The 20,438-nt window shown below is 36.5% G+C and overlaps 1 protein-coding gene across 1 annotated transcript in view; it reads right to left on the bottom strand.

The window, feature by feature from the left end:
• Window positions 1-260: 260 nt before the first annotated feature.
• Window positions 261-20,438, bottom strand: part of LOC126367554 (mitogen-activated protein kinase 1) — a 55,932-nt gene continuing 35,754 nt past the window's right edge. The window contains exons 5-8 of the mRNA XM_050011134.1: window positions 13,879-13,995; window positions 10,233-10,400; window positions 4,057-4,245; window positions 261-3,099 (exon numbers count right to left, since the gene is read on the bottom strand). Of these exons, the coding sequence (XP_049867091.1) occupies window positions 2,980-3,099; window positions 4,057-4,245; window positions 10,233-10,400; window positions 13,879-13,995 (594 nt within the window). The 3' untranslated portion in view covers window positions 261-2,979. The remainder of the gene's footprint in view (window positions 3,100-4,056; window positions 4,246-10,232; window positions 10,401-13,878; window positions 13,996-20,438) is intronic.

The raw sequence follows: 20,438 nt of genomic DNA, 5'->3' as shown, positions 1-20,438 counted from the left end.
TACGTAGAGTTACTCTATGATTATATGCTGTAATCTTTCTTGTATGTGCCATAAAGTATTCAACTTCAACTTTATGGTTGTGTGGCAATCGGTCGTCATAAAAGTATATTTCTGTTTCATTCCCATTCTATGGATAAGACTTGTGTCATAAGCAATACTGAGGAGTTACGAGGAGTTACGAGTAGTATCGTACCACCGGTACTAAAGGAACTTTAGTAGATTAATATGTTTTTGTACCAAGGAATAAAAAAAACACGAAATATTTTGATTCGATTTTTATTTTCGTAATATTCAACTGTTGACAGATAACAAATGATCTTACAATATCCAATTTGTACATAATGACTTAAGAAATGGCAACACTCATATTTTAACAATAAGTATGTGATGGTAGAATCCCGGTGACATCTTTATAATATCTTGTATACTTTTAGTTATCCGTTTGTAAAACTAGAAAATACTATTAGGAAGAGACTTCAGCAGTACATAAGATTAATATATAGCTTTAAAAATAATACAGTAGAGTCGACACAGCACAGTGACGTCACTGTAGCCGTTAGCTCGATTGTCTTTTATTAGTTAAAACGATGATCGATTAAGTTCTAATAATACAGTTGAAATTACAGTTACGCAATAAACTTATGACGACGTTTAAAATAAAATCTGTACAAATAGGCATGCTTCATTGTTCATTACAATTTTTTGTTGCGTCTGTTTGCAGCGTCACATGTTGATTTCTTTCTAATACATGTCTTGTATGTCAGGGATGCGATGAGTCGACCGTCACGTTCAAATATGAATGAAATACTACGCCTAACGATAAAGGCGTAATCACACCATGAGCGAATACGCAATACTAAGATATATTTTATTATTTCACAAAAGTCAAAGTAGTAATACAGAGTCGCGGCGGCCTCGCGTCTCGCCTCGCTCACGCCGTGTGATCAGCGCCTGCAAGTGAGGCCGCGCTTACTTACAACAGTATACATAATACGGAACATCACGCCTCAAGCTAAACTCAACTCTTCGGTACTTGAGCTGAACAAAACGTTACATTTTTAATGTATGACTCTAAATGACAAATATTCTCATCTAATATGCTTAGTTCAACAAACAACTTTATTCAAGTCTTATAGAAGTAGACCGTGTTAGCCCAGAGTCGAGGCCCACTGAAAACGATGCGGACCTCGATCCTAACAACATCTTACACACATATTAAAGTGTAACAATAGATTAGACCCGCGAAGATCGCTCCCAAACACGTCGAACCCCGTCTCGGGTCAATCGTTGAAAAACTTGGTACATACGCGCCGGCTCGCGAACCAGAATCATTAATCTGTGCAAAAATACTTCTCTCGATAGAATCCAATTTTATTTATAATTTCAATCGATAAAACTCTAGTTTCCGAACGCGGTCCTAACCGCACAATCCCCAAACAATTTTTAAACATTCATAAATATCTATTTAAAACATTTGATATGAAGAATTAACTATTCTAAAATCGTCTTGTGCGCTAACATGCAATAGAAGGAAGACCAGAATTATTTGAAAAAACATTGAAACAAACAAGTTTTTCAACATAGACCTCCATACAGCTCAAAGAGAAAATACATTTTATTCGTAAGATCACATTAAATTGATGAATAAGTAGTGCTGGAAATTATTATTCGGTGACACCTCAAAATACATTAATTCATATTACATGTAAAAATATTTACATCATCAAATATATGTTTTAGCTCTTTTAATGTTATTTTACAGAGATGTTGAGGTTCCGTTGCGAAATTAAAAGTATCGCTTGGCGTTTGAATTGTCATTATACGCTGCGATCCTGAATCCCAGTTCGACATCTTCATCTCATCAGCATTCACTGGGTGTCCCGTACACGACATTGCATTGTACGGTGCACGAGCCTCGCTCGCGCCGCGGTCGTGCCGTCATTTGGTTCAATACACCTCAATTTAGAAATCGTACGACTAGGTATGTTTAACGATTATAAATTTCAGAAAGTCCTATCTATATTTCTATAAGTTTTTCTACTCTTTTTACTGTAACTTTTCTACATTCCGACCCAGTCAAATCGTTACGATATTTTCTCAATTACAGACATTTTCTATAGTAATTACACTTATCATTAAAGTACTATAAACGAAAGCATGGTTTGAATTTAACCAGTTGTTTGGATGAAACTGCTAGCATGGTTGGAAACATGAAACCAGAGCAACAGCGATGATTTCTTTGGCCGCACTTAGCAAAACACTATTATACATTTTACATCGACAACAAAGAGTCATCGATCGGCCACAGCCTGCAAGCGGCGCCAAAGAAATTAAAAAGATTCGATTCAATATCGCGATAATGTATAGCATTTTCGCCTTTACTGCTTAAAATACGTAATATTACAATATAATACCAACTCTGTCATAAACTCCGAATGGTTCACTAAACTTTGGGTTAACCGACTACATGTACTGAATGTTTGACAATTCGCTTCACGTTCGTTCTATCCAACACCACCGAACACACGACTCCGTGTTTTCCCTTTCTATATACATGTTCCAGCTACTGCACTGTTTATTATCAATCTTTCACATTGGGCCCTAGTCAAACACAGCTAGTTGATTATTGAGTACTTGATAAATGATATCAGTATTTTCAGCGATAAAATTGCACGTCTCCGTTGTGAACGTCCACATAGCATTTCTGATAAGAGCTTATCTGCAAAACGAATAAATTGCAATTTTTGTAGTATGTTTTCGGCGTGCGAAATTTGTTGGTAGCAGCAGCGCAATCGTTGGTATATTCGCACGTCGCCGTCTGAACGCGTGACAAACGCTTCACGAGAATTAAATTGGTTGATGCTGCTCGTTATTTTCGAAATTAGAATTTGAGAAAGGAGGAAAACACGGAGTTGGTATGTCTCACCCCTCGCAGCGGCGGCGCGGGGCGGGGCGCGGGGACAAAGGCGCAGCTCCTGTCTACGCGTCCTCGTTTTGTTGCTTGAACAGTAGCGTCTCCTCGAAGATCAGCTTCTTGAGGGTCTCCTTCGGAAGGTCGTCCAGCTCCATAGCGAATCGGAACGGCTCCTCCGCTACCGGCTGAAACGGAAACTCGACGTCAAGTACTGGATATTTCGCGAATTAACCCATCTTTTACACATTCTAATCCCTTGCAACAGAGTGGATTAAATTAATAAAATAATTGCCGTATATTTAACGGGCGTTCGTTTTAATTTTATTAATGACGTCACTGGTAATTTGCTAATAACGTAACGTAATGACGGTAACATCATGGCTAAGTGTATTATTTCAGAATCCCGAGAGTGTGTGGTTGATATTCCCCTGTGCCTCGCGGCAGGTTGTACTAGCAAAACATTTGTCGCCAAACACACACAGTCCAACATGTTAATCACTTTGTAATTATTCGGAAACTGCGGCGGATCGAGCACAAACGTAGTACCTACTGTTTCTAGCAGTTTTTGGGCGGTCGCAAATAGACATTGAATTTCCATTTCCGACAAACTTGCTAGCGAACGTGCAAAAAGTATATTACATGTTTTTACTTGGTTATTGGTGGGAATTGACAAGGGAAATGAATATATTATATTTTTGTCGTAACGTTCGTAGGTAATTGTTATGTATGATGGATAGGCGGTAAAGAGATTCTATATAATATTTATTGTCATAAGTATTATATAGGATTTTAGTTATGTGTTTTAGAATTTTATTTAATCTTTCTATTGTCCAAAGATATAGTTAATCTCAAAATACTAGCAAAATACTAATCGGTTCCTCGATTAAAGGTTAACGTAGATTAATAGTTGATTGTTTTTCACAAAATTCTGTGACAGAGTGATAAATCGAAATGCTGTCTCCGATGAAAAGAGCCACTCTGTCACAATATTTTTTGGCAAAGAAATGTATAAGATAAATAGAAACACTAAATAGTTCTTTACAGACACGTCTTTACATGTGATGTTTTAAAATATTTATTGTCGATAAAAAAGAAGAAAGACCCTTATACCAATTATATTAAAATAAAGCAACTTATCCTACCTCATCATTAGGATCGTAGTACTCCTCGAGGTAGGGGTGCGCGAGCGCCTCCTCCACGGTGATGCGCTTGTGGGGGTTGAAGGTGAGCATGCGGTGCAGCAGGTCCAGGGCGCGGGTGTCCGCGCCCGGGAAGAGTTGTGTCCAGGGCACGCGCGGCTTGAACGGCAGGGATTCCAGGTAGCTGCGGGCCTGGGGAGGAGAACACAGAACTAATAATAATACACCCTATTGCACATAAAATTACAAGACGTTAAAAACTTATTTAATTTATTTATTATTTATTTTATTTTATTTATTTATTTGGTCAACCAACGGCAAGTACACTGATACATGGTTACAGTTTGCAGTTAATACATATAAAAAACTAAGCGCCTCGCCACTTACAGGTGGACACAACATGCACTAATACTTTAGGTACTTAATTACAAAATTAAATTAGAGCCTTAGCTTTTTTTAGATTAACTTATTCAAATGTGGAAGAAAGAGGAGATGTAGGTGGCGATTTTAACTTCTTCTATCGTGCGAATTGAGGTGGATGACCATTGACGAACCTCTGCAAACTTCAGGCTAATTATTCAGCCGCAAAAGGCGCTTGACACGGCTCATGCAACGACTACGTACCCACATCAGTAAGTAGTAAACGAGAAATGGCGTTATGTGCCTTCTGAAATACGGTTTTATCTTGATTTTCGAACAATCAGGTGATTATGTTCTGGTCAAACTAGAAACAGTCTCACAAAGATAATTATTTATTTATCAAAACTTAAAACTATCATTACAGGACCATCCTAATCCGATAGTACAGCACTTATAACTACTTATGACAAATAACACAATACATATAAGGCAGCTTTTTCAAATTCGTTCAGATTACAAACAAATAAGTCGATTCTGGTTGCAACCTCATTGAATGTGTACAGTGCGCGGATAAAAGGCAATTTGTTAGGATTCTTGTTAGGCGTGCCCCCCAAATCGAACTCAGGGCCTCCACTCTCCGAACGCTCAACCATTGGAGATTTAAGACGAAAGACATTCGTCTTCGTATTCGACGTCACCTGTTCCTAGTGCTACAATCAGCATATATAAATTCCATTTTGCTAGAACGGAACGGAAGCTTTAGCATGTTCACGGAACGGAATCTTTACTATTGTATCTGTACATCGTCATTACGTTTCACAAATCACAATATACACGACTTAAGTGCAAGTAAATGAGTAATTTCAGTAGCTCTGTTATTACTTTACTAAATTACGACGTTCCATTAGCAGCTTAAAGCCGAGACGTTAATGTGTCGCTGATAATGTGAAAATGAGTACCCTATACACGTGTTAATTACGATCAAATTACATTACACGATAGACGAGAGTACGCGACGTTTGATACATTGAAATTAGAAGGTTTTACTACTACAATCCGCAGCAGAGTAAACCTAACACGTCTTTGCTGAACTGGAAGTAAATAAAAACCACGAAAAGCGTTTTGTTTAACATGCGACGCATGTCAAAGAAGATGATTAAAGGATTATAGGTATTCTTTTTAACACGATCGAGTATCTTTTTGGGCATTGACTGGTAATTTGTCGTCATCTTCTATCGTGTGAGTTGTAAGGTGGATTACCAACCCCATCAGCCTTAGTGTCAGGGTTACTATTGAGCTGCCAAAGGCCCCTGACATGCCTCGTGTAACGACTACTAACTTACATCAGTAAGTAGTATTATATGAATTTTCCCAGTACCTATATACCTACCTATATAGACATTACTGGCGAGAGTTATATAAATTACGATAAGAGTATGTATGTACGAAGTACGGTTATGAGCGTCCACATGTAAGTATAGACTATAGAACCATGTCACATTAACTTTTTTGACAAATTGAACTCTAAGTCTCACTAAATGTCAAATATATTAGTGCCATAGGGTTCTAAAGTGGGAAATGATATTGCTCACGACTGTACATTCATTTCTGTTAGGCCTTCTGGTAGTGGGAATTAAGAATAATACTATAGAACTGTGATTCTCCGCGCCGCACCAATTAGTATCGAGCGCCGACGTCCCTCCGGGTCTTACTTTGGACATAGATTAAGGAATAATTCTACGTATAGAACGGCAACTCTCCGCTCCCCATTAGCGGCTGAGCTAGGTTTACCAATCAGTCTTACTTTAGTCTTCAATCGTATGTGCAACAGACGTCACACACACAGATGCGCGAGTACGGTAACGTCAATGTGTAGGGTCTGTGTAAAACGAGATGTTTTGTATGAAGTGTCCGGGGCGTGCTTTGGTCTTAAATAGCCGTATGCCGCTAAGAAGTAATTGAAGCGCGCGGACTGTAGTATATCTCGCTCGCACCTATGCGTTAGGCAGCACACGGTAAGAGCGAAACTATTGTATGGAGTGTCCGGGGTGTGGTATTGTATTGTGAAAATGTGAACACAAAGTACCCTAGTTCCTCTTTTCGAATACACAATTACATTCTCAATTCAGTTTCCTTTACGTACTATGCGACAAACAGGTTATACAGAGTAGATGTAAAGCTGAAAGGAGATTTGCCCATGATAGGATACACAAAGGTTTGAAGACGGCTACCCGGTATGTGGGTTCCCGTTCCAACTCACTAGTTCTACGTATAGAGGAACATTCTAGAAAGGATACCGTTACACGCCATTTCACTCAAATAAAGCAAAATAAGTCTTCTTCTATCGTGTGGGTTATAAGGTGAATTACCAACCTCATCAACCCTGGTGTCAGGGTTATTATTGAGCCGCCAAAGGCCCTTGACAGGGCTCATGTAACGACTACTTACTTACATCAGTAAGTAGTAAGCGGGACCAACGGCTTAACGTGCCTTCCGAAACACGGATCATCTTACTTTTTGGACAATCAGGTGATCAGACTCTAATGTCCTAACCAAACTAGGGGCCACAAAGTGATTTTTGTGATATGTTCCCACCGGGATTCGAACCCGAGACCTGCGGATCGTTGCAAAATAAATTATATACTTAGACACTCAACACATTACGCACACATTCGTGTCTATTAAAGCAACCACCAACTTAAAATTAATTTGACAAGACTAAAACTAGCTCCATCTCTATCTTGCTTGTATTGTAAGTGAAGGACGGCAACAATTTAAGAGCTGTCAAACTAAAATTAGGTTAAGTTAGCGTCTGCCCGAATAGACACAAATTATCCCTACCACAGAAGACAAGCCCATGAAAATATAACTAGTATTGGTATTGTGTTAAAAACGTATAAATCGACTATGGAATTTTATTCTATTTTACATGAAAAAAATGTTTATTGTCATAGAAAAAAGGTCGCCACAACATTGGGTACTATAGCTAGGACACACAAATGCTGCAGAAGTATAACCCTGCTAGCTGAACTAGGAGACCTGTATCTCAGGAAGCAGTGTTCGGCAATTACATCTTTTATAACGTCAGTTGAGGCAAACCATTGTTAAACAGATTTCTTATTACCTGATCAAAACAGAATTCAAGACTATTCAAAAATATAAAAGTAACTTTATACATTTCCACGTTCATTTGACTACCAAATTGGTAAGAAATCAGGCGACGCAATTAAAATTCAAGCAATAAATGTCGGACAAAATTTAAATTTCCAACTCTGACAAAGGCTTCAAAAGAAGATTGCAAAAGAACATTGACATAAAAGTCCATCCGGACCAAGGCGTGTAATAACTGGGTGGACAATGAAGAGTCGTTTATCAGGGTTGACTTGCTAACAAGGACTGATAGCCGTCAAGTTACAAGCTTCAGAAAAAAACATTATTCTCAATTTATCAAAAAAAAACTACATTATGAATCGTTTATCGTCGTATCGGTACGTAGTCGTTGGCGGCTCAATAGTAACCCTGACACCAGGGTTGATGAGGTTGGTAATCAATCTCACAACCCACGTCATTGAAGAAGAAGAAGGAATAAATATTACGCTAGATTCTAGAGAAAACAAGAAATAATAGGACGATCGTGAATACTGTCCTAAACACACAAGAGGCAATATCCCCACCATACGGTATTTCTCACAACAATGCCATAACGTATTATAGTTATTTGGATACCCAATATTGATTATTATGACAAAGATATAATACCGTACATAGGATTTGTATTGCAAAAAGCCTAGAGCTGGAAGCTCCACCTCTAGCCAATCGCTACACCTCCGTCTACCCCTTTGGGAATACAGACGCGATGCTGTTATGTTTCATGTTTAGGTAGGTGTTATGTTATGACGGTCAGATCTCACCCGCAGAAGAAAGGCGGGTCACTTAGGATCCCTCGACCCAAGGAATTAAGTCCAAATATGATGGATGACGCATTTATTTGGGATCCAAATACTCAACCGCTAAAACCTCGGATTATCCCTAATGCGCGCGATTCAAGAAGGCATTCTAGGCCATTCCCATCATAGCGGAAAAAGGTCGCATTGATCGAATTTCTCGTGAAAACCGACGCATTGTCCCGGAAATATATACAATTTCATATACCCACGTATATGCTCAGACACCGGGTTTTGTCAAACTTTATAAGACAAAGGGTTCCTTACAATTTAGTAACGTTTAATGCGTTAACTCTGAAACTAATTAGTTTTAAAGTTTGCAAGGCGAATTCGAGATCAAAGTAACAGAGTTACATTACTAGATATTGTCGCCTTGATACCTAAAACCATGTAACGGTCTTTTTGAACAATCACATTCAGATCGGGTTTTGTTAATAAAACGTCGCATTTGGCTAGCTAGAAATACTCCACCTCACAACCCACACGATAGAAGAAGCTAGAAATCGAGGTAATATTGAAGAAAGACACATCAGAATGTGACATTTCATAAAGGCGCTTACGTGCTTTTCTGTAATAAAACGACTATAATAATATGTAAAATTGAACGCATTAGTGATTTTTTTAATATTCTATTTTGTTTTTTTTTTTATCTGTTTGACAAAGTTCGGTAGAAAGTGGCCAGTATTTGCGAGCTTCCAGCAAGCTTGTGATGGTTTTTTCAGATCTTTCAAAATTTCAAAAAAAAATATCTGTTTCTTTTTCATGTTACAGCCTAGGCTATGTTTCCTGGACCATCACAACACTATGACAGATACCTCATTCATTAAAATCGGGTAGGTAATTTACTCTGGCCATAGAGACAAGAGAGATATGCCCACAGCACTAAACTACACGAGTCCGCATGTCACCTGTTAACTCACGTCACGTCGGCGTGTGACAGCACCAAGACATTTCTGGCTGGAACGCTACATCGATTTAACTGCCGTTCATTGCGTAGTAACACAAGCGCTAGTGCGCAATACCAATGAAGCGATGATGTTGTGGAAAGTTAAACACGATCGCTGCTACATAATATACTATGCTCGTTTTGTGCATATTCCGGTGCCGCCGACTAGACTCTATAGTAACTCTGTGCAATTAAGAAGCTATGGTGGAACGGAACATGAATAGACTGAAAAAACTAGAACCCTTCCTTTGGGCTTTCCCGTAGCCTGGTAAAAACAGGGGCTCTGATTCGGATTGGAAATGTATTGACTTGTTAGCTACTACTTATACTATCTTAGAAATGTCTACTAAATCGCAACGGAAATGCTTGGTAGATGTATATTTTTTTCAGCAGGACTCTTCCTAATTTTGGAATATTTTATATAGACCTTCTATATTACATTCTTTACTCTAGGGGACAAGGGTGAGCACGCAAATGGGGGTAGCGTCCCTTAATTTATTAAAAAACTTCGTAACTAATTAGCTTAAAGCAATTTGACAACGTTTATACCTGTTTTTGTTTGACCCACGCCATAAAGTTTCTCTAGGGTCTAGGTAAAGAGCCCCGTCTACTAAAAAAAAATGTAAAACCTAAAAGAGTCGTTATATGTCTTTTTTATCTTTTTTTAACAGCAACCCTGTTTGTTGATGCTTTTTTGTTCTTGTATTTCAAATTACAGAATTGAATAGGTACAAAGAGAAATCAATGAAAATAGTCACATTAAATTGTGAGACATAAAAGTGTCTGAACTTCAGACAACGTAATTCCAACTCCAATCAATACTAATGCAATGACAATGGTGAATTGAAAAACGTTGCATGGTAAAATACACTTCAAATCCGGTTTAGGTCGACTGGTCCCATAACGTTTGTCCTTTCTATAACACTTACCTTTTCATTGATGATGCAGTCCAAGTCCTCCTGGCTTGGCGAGCCGATGACGCCCAGGATATGGTTGAGCTGGTCCAGGTAATGCTTGCCCGGGAAGATGGGCCGGTTGGAGAGCATCTCCGCCAGGATACAACCCACTGACCAGATGTCTATTGATTTGGTGTAGCCCTGCGAAGGGAAGACATGGTTTATTGTATTGCAACATTAGGCTAGTTTTCAACTAGTCAAATCAGGGGGGTTAAAGTGGCCACATTGAAGCAATTCATCTAAGAAAGCAATATTGCTATTTGACATTTGTTTGCATTGCGCACTTACTTTTATATGCGCAAATGTCAAATTGCAATATTGCTTTCTTATATGAATTGCTTCGATGTGGCCATATTAACCCCCCAGTTACTTTTTACTTAACCTCAAAACCCGAAATTACTATGGAATTTGTATGAAAAAGACACGTCACACGTCATAAGGTAACGCGACAAAATGTCGCACTTATTATTGCATTTTTCTTTATTCAAATTCAAAAATAAACTATACTGAAAAATCACGTGTATGCAAGTTCTTTTTCCAAACTCGGGAAAAAATAATATAATTTTCCTTTTTAATAATATTTTGTTAAAACACCTAAACTAATTCGTTATGTGAAATCAAATCAGGTACTACTCAAATGACACAAAATAATTTATTTTTAAAATATAAAAGGGCCTAATTACTGGAAGGATAAACTAAATTGTGCGGTATAAAAAGTGTCCATGAAGAAATTATTCATAAAAGTTCTTAGGAGCAGAAACTTGTCAGAGATATGATTCAAAAGATTTTAACAAGATACCTATGTAGACGATGAGTTGACCATTTTCGGTAGTTTTTGCTAAATAATCAACTTCACTAAAATCTGTTTAGCTATACGAATTTTGAGCTTTTTACCTAAGGCTGTTTGGTGGCGAAATATTGTCAGACATTCGTCTCAATTTTATTAAGATCACTCTCGTGCTTTTGAAAATGAGACTATTTAAAACGATTAGATTCTCGCAGAGTCTCAGTGGAATTAGATAATAAAATGTTAACTTGAACAATTCTGGTATCTTTACAGGGTGTCAGGTTTATTATTGAGCCTCCAAAGGCTACTACTTACTGATGTAAGTTAGTAGTCGTTATATAAGCCATGTCAGGGGCCTTTGGCGGCTCAATAGTAACCCTGCCACCAGGGTTGATGGGGTTGGTAATCCACTTCACAACCCACACGATAGAAGAAGATACTTTAATGAAGGTAATCGTATCAGTCAACGTAATACGTTATTAGGGGTTATTTTAAATACATAACTTATTTGTTTTCGGGGCGCGTGTTTCTATTAGGTAATAATTTATTTATTTATTACCAACCAGATTCGAAACACGCGTTCCTAATTTGCCCTAATTTTGATGAGGCATAAGGATTCATTTTTGGTAGATATTTCAACAAATTAAAGGAAATTAAACTGTGATTTATCAGTAATTAATGGAGCTTAAGTAAGTTTACTCTGCAAATTAGAATTTTACTAAGTGCTCCAAGTTCTTTCTACATTTTGTTCTAACAAAATCATCAATCATCATTTGCCATCAGTCTAATGACGCTTCCAGTGTAATTCAAAGTTTTGTGTGAATTTAATGGCTCTACAAGTTTTTTTCGTACAGAAAACTGTTCAAACAGATGTTTTCTTTACATAAGCGACGATTGATCAGTACTTAAGTTAATGAAAACGTTGATGATATCTCTATAAGAACGGGTTTATATTAAAATTAAATATTTATTTACAAAAATATAACACAATACAAAAACTCTTTATTGCACTTACAATAAACATTAAAAATAAAGAAACAACACATACACAAGAATATATATAAACAACATACAACGACACACAACTACATCTATATCTTGTTATGTATTGGATTATATCTTCAAAGGAGCGGAAAAATTATATTTATCGAAGGCAAACACAGTCTATGTACGGAGCATACTGATATGGGTGTAATTTGGTGATCCCAGTTTATCTTGCCAAGCATTATGATGCCACGTCAGCTTGAGGAGTTAAACCCCTAATTCGTACTGAAATCATGCCTATAGAGTTGGCTGTATAAAAAAGATAAATAGGTATCTAAGTTAGTTAGTTTATATGCTCTTCTGGGGGTTAATAAAAACATAGAACACGTTCGCGAATAAAAAAAAAAGAGGAAGAAGGCATTCGGCTGCTTGTCTTCCCTGGCATGTCGTAAATTCCGTTAAAATAAAAAAAATCAAATCATTTATTCGCATAGGATTCATGGTTTTGTAAACAGTTGGTAGGTTTTATGTTCCAAGTATCACATAATCCGCTAGATATAACCATGCGAAAATTGGGGATTTTTTTTTTTTAATTAAAACACATAACGGGTTCTTACCGCGTTTAAAGCAGGGACATGAGACTCCCGATATTTCGACACTGTTGCAAGTGCCATGATCATGGGATGACTAAATATAATAATATCCTTGTGTATTATTTTATTTTTTTGTCGGAGGGATTGTATCATTTCTAACATTAAGGATTAATGTTATGGGCGATCGGCTGATCCCTTGTCACCATAAGATTTACCAGAAGCGACTGCATGTGGGACTTTCCAACCCGCGAGGGGAAAACCAGCTCAATACAGGAATAATATACAGCTGAATACCACATAATCTTCTAAGAGCAAACTTCTAATACAACTATCCGTTGGCACGAAGTTTTACTACTTTCACTCGGACTTCACACCCGAAGGACCAGGGAAACCTTATTTCATCGAGTGAACTCGCTTAACCCTATCAGTCTGATTGCTAATCCTTTTAAGTTGGAAATGGCGGTACGTAGAGTGCAAACTTTCTTATTATATTATTGGAAATAGATTCCAGTCTTGTTTACAAATCCAATATGTTAAAAGATCTTAGTGCCAAATTAGAAAATAGTTGAAGCAACTATTGTTGTGGTGATTCTGTTGGTGATGGATAACTAAAAAAAATTACATTTTTTTTTTCTTTTTTTGTAATGCGGTAATATCAACTCTATGTTATGGACTACCATCAAATTTAGGTAAATGTGGCCCCGAATTTCCAACCTATAGTGATGATACAAGTCTATCTAAACGATTAATAAACACTTATTTTTCATGTAGGATTACGACGTCAATGTTGTATTTTAGTTGAATAATAAAACTGAATTATCTACGGAATAGAAGAAAGAGATTGGAAGGGTCGAGTGAGCACGAAACGCGCGCCATACAAGTATGAGCAAATAGTTCATACTTCAACTTTGCGACAAATTCAGCTTGTTATCAACTCAGAATCGTGGTCTGAATCACCCATCAAAGTTTTCGCTACGAAGTCACTAACACCCTGTGTAGTTACCAAGTAACGATGGAAAAAGTGCTAAGTATATTTTTTATTTCGGAAGTTTCGACCGGCAGGTACCTGGTCACTGAGCCATTGTAAATATAAAAAAGAGAGATGTTTAAACGTGGAAGGTGTACGATAACGTCCGTGGTCCAGTAGTTAAGCGTTGGGCTAATGATCCGGAAGGACTGGGTTCGATTTTCGGTGGGGACACGTGTAACAAAAATCGTTTTGTGGGCTTGTCCCTTGAGGTCAGGATATACATACCTTGGAGTTGAGCATGATCTCGGGCGCCCGGTACCAGCGTGTGGCGACATACTCCGTGAGGAAGCCTGTGTGGTCGTGGTCTGGGTCCGCCACTCGAGCCAGACCGAAGTCGCAAATCTATAACAACACAACACAGAATCAGAATCCATTTATTCAACGTAATTATCAAAGAAAAACTTGTTGAATTTCAATTTATCATTTTGCGAAATGATGTAGATTCACATCATTTCGCAAGGTGTTATGGCTGAGGAGAAGAAATGACAAGAAACTGCAACAGCAACACATCTTTTAAATCAATGTAGGTATACATTACAAGTTATTTAATAACTAGAGGAACACATTTAATACCAGGCATTTTTATCTTTATATTATTAGGTAATCGTTAATCTTATAATAAGCTTTATTACATAAAGTAAGCTTCACATGAGCTTTAAATTTATTTTCTGACAAATTATGTCTGGTATTTTATTGTAAAAACGTATACACAACCCCAAAAAAGATGAAGATGTTTACAAGTCCGTTGAGTAAGTTTACTTAAAGTAATATGTCACAGAACTGTGGTTCAAACCAGTGGGTTTACCAGAGTTGATAAAATAACATATTAATAAATATATATTTTTCTTTATTACTATAAATCGATCACACGAAAAAAGACGATTTACAAATTATTTATAATGATATTAATAATATAATAACTAACAATTTGTCTCATGGTGATTATATTATACAATCTCGCGTATAAAAGTCAATATTAAAATAAAAATAAAACTTTTTAAACTGAAAAATTACTTTTTACTGAAAGGTATGAATACCATTATATTATGAATTTTCACTTTATGAACACCGCCAATTTAAATAAATATCCAAAAGTTTTGTTAACAACTCTTTTCATTTTGAAATATGTGCGCACAGATTGAATTAAAACTTCGTAACACCGGAATATACTTAAAACTCCTAACAAGCACATACCACCCCTGTTCTCTAAGGGTAATTCAACTACTGATGCTCATCTCAGCTCCTCGGGAGCTTTGAGAATTAAACATACAAGACTATGTAACGTGTTCGCGTTGATATGTTAAAACCACTTTAGGTATTGCAGTTTCCCGCTCTATACACATTCTAAGGTCATGAAACTTGAGTTCTAATTAGTTATTCATACGTACATAACCTCGCGCCCGTAGTCCCTAATGGGCTGAATAGAAGCAGAGACAATGTTATCTGTGGTTCTACACAGCTACTGTGTTTAGGGAGGCCATACCATATATGGTGTGGTGTTACGTTTTTAACGCCCTGATGCATTTAAAAATCCAAGCCCCATGGTTAACTATTGTGTCTAGAAATCAGGGTACCAGTGTTCAATACATGAATATTGAAAGTGTTAAACAAATTTTTGTTTGTATTATTTTAAAATGGTAACTTTTGTATTTTCGTAATGTGGCAACATTACCATTTTTATTTCTCTCTCTTCTGGACAATGTCTTAAATTAAATTATAAAAGAATACTTCTTGCTTCTATGCTGTTCTGGGAGCAAATAAAAAACATAGAACACGTTCAGCTGCTTGTCTTCCCGGGTATGTCGTAAAAACCGACAGAGGGATTGCGTCCTCTAACATGATGGACTAATGTTATGGGCGATAGGCTGATCCCTTATCACCGTAAGGTTCATCATATCCATCTTAGGACTTCATATCAACAGTGGCTGCAAGTTGTATTTGATTACTTGTGGCTCTGCCCACCCCATTTGGGATTATGGCCGTGAGTTTATGTATAAAAGAATACAATTTGTCAAGTAATCAGATACATACGTAACTTCGTCACATCCAACTGCTTGAGTGTCATCCAGATGCTTAAGTGTTGTGTGTTAAATTAAATTAATCATTTTCAATAGTGAAATCCATATTTCCAACGTTCCTTTGTTTTATTTACTAACGACGAGATTAGGCGTTGCCCATGAATACTATAATGCGCCATTTTTATTTTTTTCCTCTCGTTCTTGTATGCAACGGATCACAAGTTTCTCCATGAATAGAAAATGCCTGAATAAATACACTTTCAAAACGTTCTGCATGGTTCGTTCGTTGACCTCATTGCTATGCCTGATAGCTACTCGACATGCCGAGTTCAAAGGTGCATTGCTGAATACGCCTGCCTTTATACGCTGAAAATTTCCAACATATTCTACACGACGGATGAAATGAGTTTATTTTAGAATTTATTTTCTGAAAAATTCCACCATGTTTTCTTACAACATGCATAAAATAGCCCATATACGTCTCAGTGCTGGGCACTGACCTCTCCTCAATCTTCTTCTTCTATCGTGTGGGTTGTGAGGCGAATTACCAACCTCATCAACCCTGGTGTCAGGGTTACTATTGAGCCGCCAAAGGCCCCTGACATGATTCATTTATAACGACTACGTACTTACACAGTAAGTAGTAACCGGGACCAACGGCTTAACGTGCCTTCCGAAGCACGGATCGTCTTACTTTCGGACAATCAGGTGATCAGCCTGTAATGTCCTAACCAAACTAGGTAATTTTCACAAAGTAATTTTTGTGATATGTCCCCACTGGGAATCGAACCCAGGACCTCCGGATCGTGAGCCCAACGCTCAACCACTGGACCACGGAGGCCGTCTCCTCAATGAATCGGGGGGTATGGTATGAAGCATACTCCACCACGCTGCTCCATTCGTTGGTTGACAAAGTAGAGTCTAGTATATTTCAAGTAGCTTTAAAAAGTTATCGGCGACAAGAGGAGAAAATGGCAAATTCGAATCGCGATGCGAACATCCCTTAGTTCTCGTATGGATAATACAGAAAAAAGATATTTAAGTTTTGAAAACTCCGCCGTGAATATACCAGAGAAATCATAATCTGCATAAAACGATTGTGGGATCGTCTATCAAACTGAAGTGAACCAGCTTGGAGGAGTTTGTGATGGAGTCCGCAATATGCTAAAATAAGTATAAGCAGTCGATTTCGTTGACGTCATCTAAATTAGATTAAATGGGTAATAAAAAATGAAAAAAAAAAAAAAAAAACTTTAATCGGATTTTTCTAGAAATGGATTTTGGCGCTTACATAATTTTGCCTTTCCAGTGACGATATGTAGTAAAATTACTAGAACGAGAGCCTAGAGAATTGCGATCGTAATCTCTCGGTGTTGATCACCAATATACGTAGGTATAACCGTTACAATATTTGATAGACAACTTGACATGAAGAGCTCAAAGCGTAGTTTAAACGGTAATATATAATAGGAAAGTTGTAACTTATTCCGATATTATTATGTAACACAACGTGAACAATGACGTCATAGAAGCGTTAACACGTGTGTCTATATAAAACTGTCCTATGCTTAGCTGTACTATTTGTACCACTAGTATCATGCGCGGGTTTTCCTTCTACTTATTATGGTAAACAATGCAATACTAATTATGCATGGATAATTGTATTCAATTGTACTTATTATGTTTGACGTAACAGACACCAAGAGACATGCCCGTCATAAAGTCGGAAATACAGGGTGTTAGTGCCATCCTAACATCCTGTATAGGCGGATTATGCACTACGACAAATAGGTATATTATTTTTACAAAGCTGGTGCAAAATAATTTTATTGGCGCTCAAGAAGCGTTAGTAACCATTTGGATCTTTTAAATAATAGAACACTTTAGATGGCGTAATTTATATAGTGCAATTATAAATTTGCATTAAGTAAGTAAAAAAATAAAAAATAATTCGATATGATAAAAAAGCGATTCAATATGCGACGTGTCTTAATATACTTAACAAAATTCTTTGTCAAAAAAAAACTAGCTAAAAAGAAAGTCTAGCTAGATTCTTTAAATGGAAAAATAATTCGAGAGCTTTACAGACTGAAATAAAAAAATAAGATTAGGTATGATCCTAAATTGATTCAGTAAGATTGAACATTATTATTTCAAAAAGTCCTCTGAATTAAAAAATGAATTTCTCATTTTTTTTTAATTTCATTGTCAAGTTACTTTGACAATAACAGACGTTTGTTTAATTGTTTACGTTTTTGATCTCAAATACCATTTAATATAGTAGATAATACCAGATAATATTTTGAATTTGTCAGAAAATTAAAGCTCATGTGAACTTTATGTCAAAAAGCTTAGTATGAGATTAATGGTTACCTAAATGATAAAAGTGCCTGGTATTAAATGTGTTTTTCTAGTTATTAAATAACTTGTAATGTATAGGTACCTACATTGATTTAAAAGATGTATTGCTGTTGCAGTTTCTTGTCATTTTTTCTCCTGAGCCATAACACCTTGCGAAATGACGTAGATTTAAAAATGTTATATTGACCTTCAACAAGATAATTACGTTGAATAAATCATTCTGATTTTGGATACACTAAATATAGGGCTAATAACCTTAGCAAAGATGGTGTTTAGGAGACTTGGAATTACTCGTTAGTAAGGGGCCGCTTTTTTGCGCACGATAGTATAGAAGCATGGAAGACATCTACAACAATGAAAGACCTTGCTCCGACCGAATGACATTTAACTTATACGATACAAAGTACTCATAATAGCACAGATAGGTGCTTTCAAGGCTACACAACATTTTGCAAATAATTATGAGATTAAACGAACTTACCTGTAAGTGAAGTTCTATCTCAATTATACGAAGCTCCTTGTTCGAGAGGTTTTAAACAGTGTAGTCTACGTCTTATGCTCCAGCATCGTCACAATTTTCAAAGCTCATATCCAAAGCTAAAAAAAAAAGTTAGTTTCCCGCTTCCTGAACGCAGCTGTCAACTAATGTCATTATGTTTAAAGCATGTTTCATGGACAACTCCATCACCTGTGGAAGCTTTAGGGCGGGATATTAAAATTGAAGGGAGGGAGTCCTCTCGAACAAGGAGCTTCGTATAATTGAGATAGAACTTCACTTACAGGTAAGTTCGTTTAATCTCATAATTATACTCGCTCCTTGTTCGAGAGGTTTTAAACAGTGTAGATGTTCAAAGTTTAGTTGGGAATGAAACATTTAAATTGAAACGAGTACCAATAATATGATTATTCATTAGTGAATAAAGTACATTGTTATCACGAAAGCTAATTAAGCTGCCCATGACTTTAATCCCAATAAAGGCAGTGAGAGGCACAGCCGTCGCCTGATAAACTCAGCGCGGCGTTCCACAAAACGTTTTGATATTATCATGTAAAAAACAATAAGAATAATAACTGTTCGCTAAACAAGTTTCACCAGTTCTCAAGAATGGAATCGATATTATGTATGTTATATAATATATGGTTATACTATACTGTACTAGAATAGATACATAGTTCTAAATAATTAAGTTGAAGTTGAGCAAGTACATTAAATACCTATTTCACATTACTATCAATTTCACAACAAAAGAACTACACAAGAACAAATTTCTGAATGAGCTCAACATCAAGATTGGCTATAAGAGCCTCACAGGGACCTCACCATAGAGCACATTTCCGAAGCTCTTGAACAACAACGATAGTTATAGTCGAAAGGACTGTGAGACTTCATCATATAGTATAACACTCATTTTTCATTGGCATACCAAGGGCTACAATAATTATCAAAGTTACACATTATTTGTTTACATACATAAAAGAAGAAGAAATACATAAAGAAGAACGGGTAATAACGAGGGCACCCAGACACAAGATTGATTGTAACATCCTGTGCTAAGTTGGCAATTGTTGTCGACATTGAGTAGTTAAATGAATCCTAAGACAACATGTCAAATTGATTAGAGAAAATACAAATATAAGTGCAAGTAAGAATTTCGATACATTTATTCAAATGACCTTTTTCATTAAAATATTCAGAACCACTGAACTAAACTTTCCTCTTTATTATAAGATATTGTTAAATGAGGCTGAAAGTATAAAGAGGGGAAGTGCATTTACATTATATACTTGTGTGATAATTATCTTCGTAATAATTAAGATTTTGTTTTTATTAAAATAGATTACCTGAGCCCAAGTTATTGTGTATTACCTAATATCGACCATATGGGCTTGGTAATAATATTTAGTATATTTTTTTTTTTTTATGTGGTAATAATAAATATAACTTGTTGTGAATTTTTTTCCTATTCCTCTATGCAACCTTTCACCCACCAATCAGATGATAGAACAACGTACACACAACACATTAACACACGTAACATTGTTTACGCAGCTATCTCTTTAGTGTAATAATTATTGAATTTGTTTTTAGGACAGTAATAGTGACGTCCTATTATTTACTGGAAAAAATAAATAAATGAATAAAACATATTTTACCCTTAGGTGTGCAGTTACATATAAGGATAACATTAATTTATTAATTATCGGTCGTGTAGGTATATTATCATCGTTCGTAAAAATCATCCTTTCCTTTAACCTAACTTAACATGATCCTGTTGTTTGCACAGGGATTCACTTCTCGTACCCATCCTGAAGATTTAATATGTCAGGTTATTTAGTGAAGGGACCTGCCTGATTTACGTTACAACACTAACCGAAAAATAAGATAAACATATATTTATCATGAAA

This window comes from Pectinophora gossypiella, chromosome 6, assembly GCF_024362695.1.
Source record: "Pectinophora gossypiella chromosome 6, ilPecGoss1.1, whole genome shotgun sequence".
In the NCBI taxonomy this organism is placed as follows: Eukaryota; Metazoa; Arthropoda; class Insecta; order Lepidoptera; family Gelechiidae; genus Pectinophora; species Pectinophora gossypiella.
The sequence above is the reverse complement of the archived record's forward strand: the minus strand, read 5'-3'. Positions and strand labels throughout refer to the sequence as shown.